Genomic DNA, 12,117 nt, shown 5'->3' with positions numbered 1-12,117 from the left:
CTCAAGAGTGAGACGGGACCCTAACATTGTGGATTTTTAGGTCTCCAGAGAAAAGAATCCAGGGATCTGGGTTTAAGACTGTTGGAATGGAGAGTGCCCAGATGGCTCAGTCAGTTCAGCTTCTGACTCTTGATTTTGGCTCAGTTCATGATCTCAGTGTTGTGAGATGAGCCCAGCATCAGCCTCTGTGCTGGGCTGGGCAGGGAGCCTTCTTAAGATTCTATCTCTCCCCCTTCTCCCTCTGCACCCCCCTCTCCTTCTGCCCCTGCCCTCCCTCTGCCCTCTGTGCCCCCGACTCCCCTGCCCCCTGCCAGTGCTACCTCACTCTTTTTCTAAAAAGAGAAAGAAAGAGAGGAAGAAAGGAAGGAAAGAAGAAAGAAGAAAGAAAGAAGGAAGAAAGAAAGAAAGAAAGAAAGAAAGAAAGAAAGAAAGAAAGAAAGAAGAAAGAAAGAAAAAGACAAAAGGAAAGAAAGAAAGAAAGAAAAGAAAGAAGAAAGAAGAAAGAAAAAGAAGAAGGAAGGAAAGAATGAGTTGAAATGGGACAGCATGTGTGGCTGTCGTTGTGGATTTGGGGTTTTTGATGAGGAGGAATGCATATTTAAAGGTCTCAGGTGGGGAGCAGGTTGTTGCGTGGCTCAGTCATTTCAGCATTGGACTCTTGATCTCGGCACAGGTCTTGGTCTCATGGTCATGAATTCAAACCCAGCATAGGGCTCCAGGCTGTGTGTGGAGTCTACTTAAAAAAAAAAAAAAAGGGTATCTCTGGCTCTCTCCCCACCCGGGAGTTTTCCCAAACCTCTCCCGCCATCGCTCCCTCCGTGTGCTGCCAGCAGCCCGCCAAACCCAGAATCACCCCAGAGGGACCTCCCACACCCTCCCACCCCAGCTCCTCTTCTCAAGTGCCCCCTTCCCACTGGTGGGGAAACCCAGCCCCAGGAAGGGGGAGTACGCATGCAGACCAGGAGACACAGGAGCCCCTGCCCACCCTCTGTTGTCTGTCCTCAGGATTCTCACACACCAAATGGGAACATTAGTAGCATGACTACTAACAGCAACAATGGAAATGATGAACCTAGTGAGCTCCCCCAGGGATCTGGGTAGGACCGGTGAGGCTTTCTGTAAATTATGCCCCTTGAGACACTTGGGACTCTTTGGCGCCATATGGGTGGATGTCATTACTATTTCCAAATCCTACCCAGGCCCTCTGCCCCAGAGACCACTAGTTACTCTTCCTTCCTAAGAAAGGTTCCACTTAAACGTGGCTCTGGACTTCTACCCCTTTCCCAACCACAGACAGGCAGTGACACTGATCCTGACCTTGCTCTGAGGTCCCAGTGGGGATTCTGGGCACCAGAGGAGGTGCTGTGTCCGAAGCAAAGGTCGGTCAAAGCCTGGGGGAGGTACCGACTCTTTGATCCTGCTGGACTCCCGAATACTTCTGGGAACCCCGCATCACAGCCAGGGCTCCTCCCTCACCCCAAGACCCTTAGATCCACTCCCTGGGATCTCTTGATCTCGGCACAGGTCTTGATCTCATGGTCATGAATTCAAACCCAGCATAGGGCTCCAGGCTGTGTGTGGAGTCTACTTAAAAAAAAAAAGGGTCTCCCTGGCTCTGTCCCCACTCAGGCGTTTTCCCAAACCTCTCCTGCCATCGAGAGCGGAGATCCCAGAGAGTGGATCTAAGGGTCTTGGGGTGAGGGAGGACCCATGGCTGTGATGGGGGGTTCCCAGAAGTATACGGGAGTCCAGCAGGATCAAAGAGTCGGTACCTCCCCCAGGCTTTGACCGACCTTTGCTTCGGACACAGCACCTCCTCTGGTGCCCAGAATCCCCACTGGGACCTCAGAGCAAGGTCAGGATCAGTGTCACTGCCTGTCTGTGGTTGGGAAAGGGGTAGAAGTCCAGAGCCACGTTTAAGTGGAACCTTTCTTAGGAAGGAAGAGTAACTAGTGGTCTCTGGGGCAGAGGGCCTGGGTAGGATTTGGAAATAGTAATGACATCCACCCATATGGCGCCAAAGAGTCCCAAGTGTCTCAAGGGGCATAATTTACAGAAAGCCTCACCGGTCCTACCCAGATCCCTGGGGGAGCTCACTAGGTTCATCATTTCCATTGTTGCTGTTAGTAGTCATGCTACTAATGTTCCCATTTGGTGTGTGAGAATCCTGAGGACAGACAACAGAGAGTGGGCAGGGGCTCCTGTGTCTCCTGGTCTGCATGCTTACTCCCCCTTCCTGGGGCTGGGTTTCCCCACCAGTGGGAAGGGGGCACTTGAGAAGAGGAGCTGGGGTGGGAGGGTATGGGAGGTCCCTCTGGGGTGATTCTGGGTTTGGCAGGGCTGCTGGCACACACAGAGGGAGCGATGGCGGGAGAGGTTTGGGAAAACGACTGAGTGGGGAGAGAGCCAGGGAAACCCTTCTTATTTTTAAAGTAGGCTCCACACCCAGCCTGGAGCCCTATGCTGGGTTTGAATTCATGACCATGAGACCAAGACCTGTGCCGAGATCAAGAGTCCAATGCTGAAATGACTGAGCCACGCAACAACCTGCTCCCCACCTGAGACCTTTAAATATGCATTTCTCCTCATCAAAACCCCAAATCCACAACGACAGCCACACATGCTGTCCCATTTCAACTCATTCTTTCCTTCCTTCTTCTTTTTCTTTCTTCTAACTTCTTTCTTTTCTTTCTTTCTTTCTTTCCTTCTGTCTTTCTTTCTTTCCTTCTTTCTTTCTTCTTTTTCTTTCTTTCTTTCTTTCTTTCTTTCTTTCTTTCTTTCTTTCTTTCTTTCTTTCTTTCTTTCTTCCTTTCCTTCTTCTTTCTTCTTTCCTTCCTTTCTTCCTCTCTTCTTTCTCTTTTTAGAAAAAGAGTGAGGTAGCACTGGCAGGGGGCAGGGGAGTCGGGGGCACAGAGGGCAGAGGGAGGGCAGGGGCAGAAGGAGAGGGGGGTGCAGAGGGAGAAGGGGGAGAGATAGAATCTTAAGAAGGCTCCCTGCCCAGCCCAGCACAGAGGCTGATGCTGGGCTCATCTCACAACACTGAGATCATGAACTGAGCCAAAATCAAGAGTCAGAAGCTGAACTGACTGAGCCATCTGGGCACTCTCCATTCCAACAGTCTTAAACCCAGATCCCTGGATTCTTTTCTCTGGAGACCTAAAAATCCACAATGTTAGGGTCCCGTCTCACTCTGAGACGGAAAATCCAAAACTTAGGGGGCTCCACATACAAGTATTCTAAATTCTTCAGTTCTGGAATTTGTCTACTGCTTCAATCAATCCTAGAGCCCTGGGGTGGTCCCTCCTGAGGGGCAACACACTCTGTCTTGGGACTTACTCCTTGTTAATCCTCCTGGGGTCCGCTCCTCCTGCCTCATTGGCTGTGTGCCAAGCTCAGCAGTGAGCCCACGGTGTGGGGGGTGTACCTGGAAAGTGAAATGGTACAATTATATAATCAGCACCTAACTCCGCCTTTCTCTCCCAGTTGGTATAAAGTCAAACCAGCCCAGCCGGCACCATCTGACTATCTCTCCCAGTGCCACCATGCTGGCCTCAGGGCTGTTTCTGGTGGCTTTGCTGGCCTGCCTGACCATAATGGTCTTGATGTCTGTCTGGAGGCAGAAGAAACTCTGGGGGAAGCTTCCTCCGGGACCCACTCCATTGCCCTTCATCGGAAACTACCTGCAGCTGAATACACAACAGATGTACAACTCTCTCATGAAGGTGTCAGGACATGGGATGGGTGGAATGGGGGTGGGGCTGGAAGCCTGCCTAAATGAGCTGGGACTTGGTGGCAGGGGATGAGCAAGGTTGGACCAGAGTCTCAAGAAAGTGGAAATTTGCAGGTTGGCCAGCAGGGTCCTAGACAAGAAAGAGCCGATTTGGGGATGTCCAGCCCCTTGAGTGTCAGAACCTGGAGATGCACGCAGTAGGTGAGGGCTGGGCACAGGGCCAGTTCCCAGTGCGGGCCGCAGCCTCTAAGCACTCCCACCTCCATCAGATCAGTGAGCGATATGGCCCGGTCTTCACGGTCCACCTGGGGCCCCGGCGCATCGTGGTGCTGTGTGGACACGAGGCGGTGAAGGAGGCTCCGGTGGATCAGGCTGAGGAGTTCAGCGGGCGAGGCGAGCAGGCCACCTTCCACTATCTCTTCAAAGGCTACGGTGAGGCGCTCCGGGTGGGAGCGTGTGGTCAGGCACACTTGGCCTCAGTTTCCCCACTGTTGTTCTGACTCACTGACCCAGGGCTGTGGCCGAGTTCTACCCCTGCTTCCCTCTGTGCTTATCCTTGGTTATCGTGCCTCTCCTTGCTCTTCTCTAGCTTGACTCAGGGTGTCTGAGTCTCTATTCCCCCTGCTTCTCGGCCCACCTCTCTGTTCCCTCTCAGGGATGCCTCTCCTTTCTCTGGGTCTGGGAGCAGTTCTTTGGGATTTCTGCCTTGGAGCCCCGGTCTTCAATCCCCGAGTCCTGCCCCTTACTCCTTCTCAGCTTCTGAGCTTCCCCGAGCTTCTGCCTCCCTCTGTCTGTCTTTTCCTCCTCTGTGTAAGAATCTCACCTTATTTCTGCTTCACACCCCATGCCTTCAGCTCTGGAAACATCTTCTCCTCTCTCCAGACCCTCTCTGTTGTCTTTCCGTATTTTCCTCTTTCTCCAGCTCAGCGTTAGGATCCTCCGTGATTTTTATTGCCACTTCCCAGTTCTCCACGGAGGTCAGGCTCCTCCTCCCTGCCTCTCTCCCTCTGCTTATGTGTCTCCGCATGTAGCTTGGTTTCTCTGGGCATCTGACTTGCCTGTCTCCCTCTGATTCTTTTCTTCCAAGCCGGTCTCTATCTCTTTCAGTATTTCTCTGACCCTGAGTTGTATTTCTCCCCGTCTCCCTCACCCCCCAACCCATCCTCCCACTCCGGGATCCGCTCACCTCTGCCCACCTCTGTCCCCGCCCCTCCCCGCCTCACCACACCCCCACGCTCCCTCCCCAGGCGTGGCATTCAGCAACGGGGAGCGAGCCAAGCAGCTCCGGCGCTTCTCCATCACCACACTGCGGGACTTTGGAGTGGGCAAGCGCGGCATTGAGGAGCGCATCCAGGAGGAGGCGGGCTTCCTCATCGAGGCCCTCCGGGGCACACGCGGTGAGCGGCGGGGGAGGGGGTCGGGAGTGAGCAAGAAGGAAGGGTACACCCACACGGACGCACCCTTTCTCCACTGGGAAGGGGACTGGCTTGGGGGAAGGCATCAGGGCTCCAGGCTCTGGGGTCTTGTGCTGGACGTTTGGCTCCTCACTCCAGTGCCCTCCTCCAATACTCAGGCTGGCATCAGACCGCCCAGTTGACGCTCCCCCAAATCCCTGTCTCTTTCCCAACTCATCCCATTCCCCAGGTGCCTTCATCGATCCCACCTTCTTCCCGAGCCGAACAGTGTCCAACGTCATCAGCTCCATTGTCTTTGGGGACCGCTTTGACTATGAGGACGAAGAGTTCCTCTCACTGCTGCGTATGATGCTGGGAAGCTTCCAGTTCACAGCTACCTCTATGGGGCAGGTAACCTGTCCCAGTCTAGCTCTACAACACCCCTACCACAACCCACCAATTGCTTTCCCCCATGGAAACGGGTGCCCCAAACTGCCATCCTCCTCCAGACCAGGTTCCATCAAAGCCACTCTTGTGACAATGCAATGGTTACACCAGAACACCCACTTTCCAAGGACACCTGGATATCTCAACACATGCTGCCCCCAACCAAGAAACCAAAAACCAAACCAAACAATGAACAGAGCCTGCAGACAAGGTACATGTTATTGGCCCAGCCATGCCACCTGGGGATGTGTTCCCATCCCAACTTACCTACCGGTCCCTATTACGATAGTCCATCTCTTAATACCTTAACACCTGAACAAGTGACCACCTCAGCCCACCTCCTGAATACCTGAACACCTGGCGCTATAAAATCCAGCCTGCCAAGTCATTTGGTAATTGCACAGGTGTCCCAAACCACCTAGAGAAGTGTCCCTATAGAGCCCGCCGAAACGCCTGAACATCTGGACAAGTGACCCAACCAAGAAGACCCCTACACATGTAAACACCTGGCTAGACGTTTCCCCAAACGCCCAAATCGTGTCCCCCAACCCAGCTGACTCACTTACAGAAGTGCCCCCCATCAGCCCCTGTGAACATCTGAAACACATGAACAGGTATCTCCCCCTCCTCAACACTTGCATACCTGTCCCACTTTCACACCTCAACCCCACCTCATACAGAAGCCACCATTCTATATCCCTGAAATATCTGGGTACTTGTCTCCAACTGAGCCTACTCCACACCTAGAGATCTAAACAGGTGATCCACCATATCGGTCAGAAAACATAGGTCAACACCTGAACATGAGTCTCCCAATTCAACCACATCTGAATATCTGAACCCCCAGATGTGTTCTCCAATCCATCCTCACCCCAATACCCGAAACCTGGATATGTGTCCCAACCCATCTCACCGACATTCTGGGAAAGAGGCCCTCACACTCACGTGAAACTTAGCTATCTCCTCCCATCATGCTCCGTATAAATCCTAAACACCTGCACAGGTGCCTTTAACCCACTGCCTTCCTTGCCCTGAGAAAGGTCACGCTCCCAGCAGGACCTGCCAGTGAACAACTATCCTTCCCTTTCTTCTCTCCCCATCCTCAGCTCTATGAGATGTTTCCCTCAATGATGAAGCACCTGCCAGGGCCGCAGCAACAGGCATTTAAGGAGCTACAGGGTCTGGAGGAATTCATAGCCAAGAAGGTGGAGCAGAACCAACGCACCCTGGACCCCAACTCCCCGAGGGACTTCATCGACTCCTTCCTCATCCGCATGCAGGAGGTACAGCCCAGCAGCCAGGGCGGACAGCAGCAAAGCCACGCTGAGGGAAACCAGGCTCGGATGGGGAGAGCAGAGGCCCCTTCAAATCATCGCCCTCATAACATCCTCACAATCTCAACAATAATAACTGTGGCTGCTCCATCCACCAGCAGTTGTCTATGGGCAGGACTTGTGTGCAAAGCATCAAGCAACACTTCCATAGCATGCACTCGCTCTCTGTATCCCTCTCCTCAATATTCCTACCTAAAAGAGTGAACAGCAGGGCTGATGAGTAAAGGACAGGTAGGCAGGCAGGTAAAGAGTGTGGGAAGGGCATTTTGGGCAGAGCCAGCAGCCTGAACAAAACCCTGGCAGAAGTAGGGTCTCTCTTCCCACCTCTGGTCTGGACCTAAGAGAGGTGGGTCGAAATGGAAAGACCCCAGAAGGGCTCTGAGAGCCCTGAGGGGGAGTGGGCCTGGCCTGAAGGCCTCTCTCCCTTCAGAGCAGAACAACCCCAACACGGGGTTCCACATGAAGAACCTGTGCTGACCACACTGAATCTCTTCTTTGCGGGCACTGAGATGGTCAGCACAACCCTGCGGTACGGCTTCCTGCTGCTCATGAAGCACCCAGAGGTGGAGGGTAAAACTGTGAGGGCGGGGCGGTGAAGTGGTGGCCACAGACCCTTACACTTCCTCTGAGCACACTGCAACACTGCAATGTCCCCACATTTCCCAGATGTCTGGAACCTCAGACATAGCCTGTTATCCAGATGCTAGCTGATATTCTGCTGATAAGCACCAGCTGAGTTGCACTGGCTGTTAAAATCCTGAAATATCTGAACCGATGGGTAAATAGCTCCTGTGCTGAGTCAAACAGCTCCCGTGTTGAGTGCAGGTGAATAGGACGCTGCACCAATCATGCTTGTGGTCAAGGTCTGTTTTGAATCATCTACGTCCATATCACACATGGATGTACACATTTGGACTATCATCTCCACCCTGAGACTGCTAGGTACCTAAACACTTTCCCCCTCCTCCCACAGCCAAGGTCCATGAGGAGATTGACCGGGTGGTTGGCACGAACCGTCAGCCCAAGTTTGAGGACAAGGCCAAGATGCCCTACACAGAGGCGGTGATCCACGAGATCCAAAGATTTGGAGACATGATCCCCATGGGCCTGGCCCGCAGAGTCACCAAGGACACCAAGTTTCGAGAGTTCCTCCTCCCCAAGGTAACTTTCCTGCCCCACGTAAGGGGACCTCCAACCTGCTCCCTGTGACCCAGCACCCCATTCCCCTTAGAAGCTTCCCAGCCCCTGTCCCACCGCCTCAGTCAAACACTTCCCCAACCACCATGACCCTTCAACCTTCCCAGAGATTCTTGAATCCAGTATCTCCCCAGGGCTCGTGCTGCAAGGATTGTGCACCCCATGTCCCCAAACGTCCTCTCTCAAAAGACATGAACTTCATTTCTAGACCTCCTCCCTCAAGGACACGAGTCTCACGTCTCCCAAACATCCTGCCTAGGAGACATAAACCCAGTGTTTTTCAAAGTTCCTGTCTCTGGAAGCATCAACCCCCATGTCCTCTCAACGTCCTGCCTTGGGAGACTTGAACTGCACATCCCGCACACCTTCTGTCCTAAGAGACACAGAACCTGTGTTCTTCAAACTTCCCTGCTCGGAAGACGTAAACCCCACGTCTGCATAGCTTCCTGTCTCGGAGACATGAATCTCCTGTCTCCCAAAGCTCCTCCCTAAGAGGACCCACACTCCTCCCACGCCTCCCATTTCTCATCAGCTAGGGCATCCCAATTGTCCCTCCAAGCTCCACGCATTTTCAGCATACTCTCCCCCCACTCCACCTTATCAAATACCCCTTCTCCTCCTCGCCAGGGCACTGACGTGTTCCCTATGCTGGGCTCCGTGCTGAGAGACCCCAAGTTCTTCTCCAAACCCCGAGACTTCCACCCCCAGCACTTCCTGGATGAGCACGGGCAGTTTAAGAAGAGTGATGCTTTTGTGCCCTTCTCCATTGGTAAGAGACCACTGTCTGCTGCCAAGCCACCGCTCCCACCCACAGGGGCTCCTTCATCCCAGCTCTCTTCTCTAAGGTGTAGCGTGGTGTGTTTCTCCAGCTTGGAAGTCCCTCTCATGATCTACCTTGGAACCCCTCAGCTGCCAACCCCCATAACGACTTGAGCTGAAGCAGAAGGATAAGGATGACCACAGCTGTTTCAGAGATGGGGAAAATCAAAGCCCTTAGTGAGTCAGATATTTGTCCAGAGTCATTTAAATTCTTTAGAGTCCTCGGTTGGAGGTGAGGGCCCAGCAGCCATATCTGAGTGTGTACTTGGACGGAAGGGGCATCGAAATTTCCCATTGCTACAGCTAGCCCATCCCCATCCCATGCACAAGGGAAACTGATGCTCAGAGAGGATTAGAGACGCCTCTGGAAGCCTCTCAGGCCACGCTATTCCAGCCCCTCCTCCCTGGGAGAAAGCGTCTGGGGGTGGGTAGAGGGGCAAGGGAGCAGGCCTCACCGCCAGCTCTCGGGTTCTGTGTCTTCAGGAAAGCGGTACTGTTTTGGAGAAGGCCTGGCTAGAATGGAGCTCTTTCTCTTCCTCACCACCATCTTGCAGAACTTCCGCTTCAAGTCCCCGCAGCTGCCCCAAGACATCGACGTGTCCCCCAAGCTCGTGGGCTTTGCCACCATCCCACGGAATTACACCATGAGCTTCCAGACCCGCTGAACAAGGGCTGTGGGAGCGCAGGGCTAAGGGGAAGAACAAGGTGGAGGGAGGAATCAGGGGTGGGGCTACTGAATGGGGTGTGTTTAAGGGAAGGGTGGGGCTAGTAGGGGCGAGGTGACTTAGGGGGAAGGAAGGGACAAGGTGAATAGAGGAGGAAAGGAATGGCCTTTTGTCTGTTGACCTTGCTGGAGATAGATCCTTAAGAGGTGGGGTAAGAGGAAGAACCTTGCACTCTACTGTTAATAACGATAACAACGCTTATTATGTATTGTATCAAATTATGCGTCAGTTCTGTGCTAAAAGCGTCAAACACTTACCTCACTTAATGCTCAGAAACCTATGTGCCAGGGAATGGTGTTCATGCCCATTTTACAGGTGACAAAGCTTAACTGATTCCCAAGGAATCTACAGCAAGAACAAAAAAAATCCTCTTTATTATTAATGAGTTTAGTAAGGTCACTAAACATACAAAAGTCTTTTTGTGTTATTGTTTTTCTATATATTTTAGGAAACCAAAATTAAAAACACAATAACACTTTAGTCACTGAAAAAAACAAAATACTTAAGTATAAATCTGACAACACATGTACCGAGCTTGTATGGTAAAAATTACAAAATACTGATGAAAGAAATAAAATATATATATATGTATATTTTAAAGATTTTATTTATTTATTTGACAGAGAGAGACACAGCGAGAGAGGGAACACAAGCAGGGGAAGTGGGAGAGGGAGAAGCAGGTTTCCCGCTGAGCAGGGAGCCCGATGTGGGACTTGATCCCAGGACGTTGGGATCAGGACCTGAGCCGAAGGTAGATGCTTAACTGACTGAGCCACCCAGGCGCCCCCGAAATAAAATATTTTTTAAATAAATAGATAGACATACTATGTTCATAGATTGGAAGATCAGTACAGTAAAGATGCCAACTCCCCCCAAATTGGTTTAACACAATTATTATAGAAATGACAGCAAGATTTGTTTTTGGTATGGATTTAGACATTTATTTGAAAATTTATAGAAAGGCAAAGGAAGAGCTAAAACAGTTTTAAAGAAGGCTAAAGAGTGAAGAAACACACTTTCTGATTTGTTCCCTTGGGATTCAGCAAAAGCTCTGTTTAGAGATAAGTTTGTAGCCTTACATTTTCATATTGGAGAGGAAGGAAGTCTAAAAAATTAATGTAAAAATTAAATGTCCATCTTTAAAAGTTAGAAAACGGGCTCCTGGGTGGCTCAGATGGTTAAGCGTCTGCCTTCGGCTCAGGTCATGATCCCAGGGTCCTGGGATTGAGCTCCACATCAGGCTCCCTGCTCAGCGGGAAGCCTGCTTCTCCCTCTGCCTGCCGCTCCCCCTGCTTGTGCTCTCTCACTCTCTCGCTCTCTCTGTCAAATAAATAAAATCTTTTTTAAAAAAGTTAGAAAAAGAACAACATAGAAAACTCAAAGATAGGAGTGCTTGGGTGGCTCAGTTGATTGAGCCTTCAGCTCAGGTCGTGATCCCAGGGTCGTAGAATTGAGCCCTGCCTTGGGTTTCCTGCTGCGCGGGGAGCATGCTTCTCCCTCTCCCTCTGCCTGCTGCTCCCCCTGCTTGTGCTCTCTCTCTCTCTCTCTCGCTCTCTCTGTCAAATAAATAAGTAAAATCTTAAAAAAAAGAAAAAGACGGGGCGCCTGGGTGGCTCAGTCGTTAAGCGTCTGCCTTTGGCTCAGGTCATGATCCCAGGGTCCTGGGATCGAGCCCCGCATGGGGCTCCCTGCTCCGCGGGAAGCCTGCTTCTCCCTCTCCCACTCCCCCTGCTTTTGTTCCCTCTCTCGCTGTGTCTTTCTCTGTTAAATAAATAAATAAAATCTTAAAAAAAAAAAAAGAAAATTCAAAGATAGTGTAAGGAAGAAGACAACAAATATCAAAGCAGAAATTAATGGAAAATCTTTTAAGTTGTTATGAAGAGTATGGATTCAATATCTATTGTCAACTTGGCTACACTTCCTCTTCTCTTTATTTTGATATAGATTCACAAGAAGTTGTAAAAAAAAAAAGTATAAAGAAGTTCTGTGTATTCTTCTTCCAGTTCCCCCCTATGGTAACATTTTGCATAACTATAGTACAATATCAAAAGCCAGGAAATTGATGTTGGTACAATCTACAGAATTTGTTCAGATTTTACAAGTTTTACGTGTGTGTGTGTTTCAATGCCGTTTTATCACACCTGTAGATTCAGGTAAACACCACTGAGATATAAGACAAAGGACTTATATACAGAGTATGTAAAAACTTTCAAACCTCAACATAAGAAAACAAACAATCCAATTTAAAAATGGACTAAATTTTTGGAGAGACATGCACTTCACTAAAAAAAATATATGAATGACAAACAAGCTCATGAATCAATGCTCAACATCATAGTCAGTAGGGAAATGCAAATTAAAACCTAATGAGATGGGGCACCTGGGTGGCTCAGTCGTTAAGCGTCTGCCTTCAGCTCGGGTCATGATCCTGGTGTCCTGGGATCGAGCCCCGCATCAAGCTCCCTGCTCAG

The 12,117-nt window shown here is 50.8% G+C and overlaps 2 protein-coding genes across 4 annotated transcripts; both read left to right on the top strand.

Annotated features, from left to right (window-relative positions):
- Positions 1-3,542: 3,542 nt before the first annotated feature.
- LOC114204294 (cytochrome P450 2A13-like) lies at positions 3,543-9,586 on the top strand. 3 transcript variants are annotated; one of them, XM_088027614.1, is made up of 9 exons: positions 3,543-3,722; positions 4,000-4,162; positions 4,978-5,127; positions 5,375-5,535; positions 6,678-6,854; positions 7,338-7,475; positions 7,879-8,066; positions 8,730-8,871; positions 9,405-9,586. In XM_088027614.1, exons 6-9 carry the CDS (start codon positions 7,415-7,417, stop codon positions 9,584-9,586), a joined length of 573 nt encoding a protein of 190 aa, XP_087883740.1. In that variant the 5' UTR covers positions 3,543-3,722; positions 4,000-4,162; positions 4,978-5,127; positions 5,375-5,535; positions 6,678-6,854; positions 7,338-7,414. The 3 variants fall into 3 exon arrangements, with proteins under 3 accessions (XP_087883740.1, XP_087883739.1, XP_087883741.1); XM_088027613.1 differs by having other exon boundaries at positions 7,320-7,475; XM_088027615.1 differs by lacking the exon at positions 4,000-4,162 and having other exon boundaries at positions 3,543-3,741; positions 7,320-7,475.
- Positions 3,919-7,382, top strand: LOC148163219 (cytochrome P450 2A13-like). Its single transcript, XM_088026939.1, has 5 exons — positions 3,919-4,162; positions 4,978-5,127; positions 5,375-5,535; positions 6,678-6,854; positions 7,341-7,382. Exons 1-5 carry the CDS (start codon positions 3,919-3,921, stop codon positions 7,380-7,382), a joined length of 774 nt encoding a protein of 257 aa, XP_087883065.1.
- Positions 9,587-12,117: the final 2,531 nt, after the last annotated feature.

This window comes from Eumetopias jubatus, unplaced genomic scaffold (assembly GCF_037043125.1).
Source record: "Eumetopias jubatus isolate StellerSeaLion01/CBP00866 unplaced genomic scaffold, mEumJub1_p1.0 scaffold_10, whole genome shotgun sequence".
NCBI lineage: Eukaryota > Metazoa > Chordata > Mammalia > Carnivora > Otariidae > Eumetopias > Eumetopias jubatus.
The sequence above is the reverse complement of the archived record's forward strand: the minus strand, read 5'-3'. Positions and strand labels throughout refer to the sequence as shown.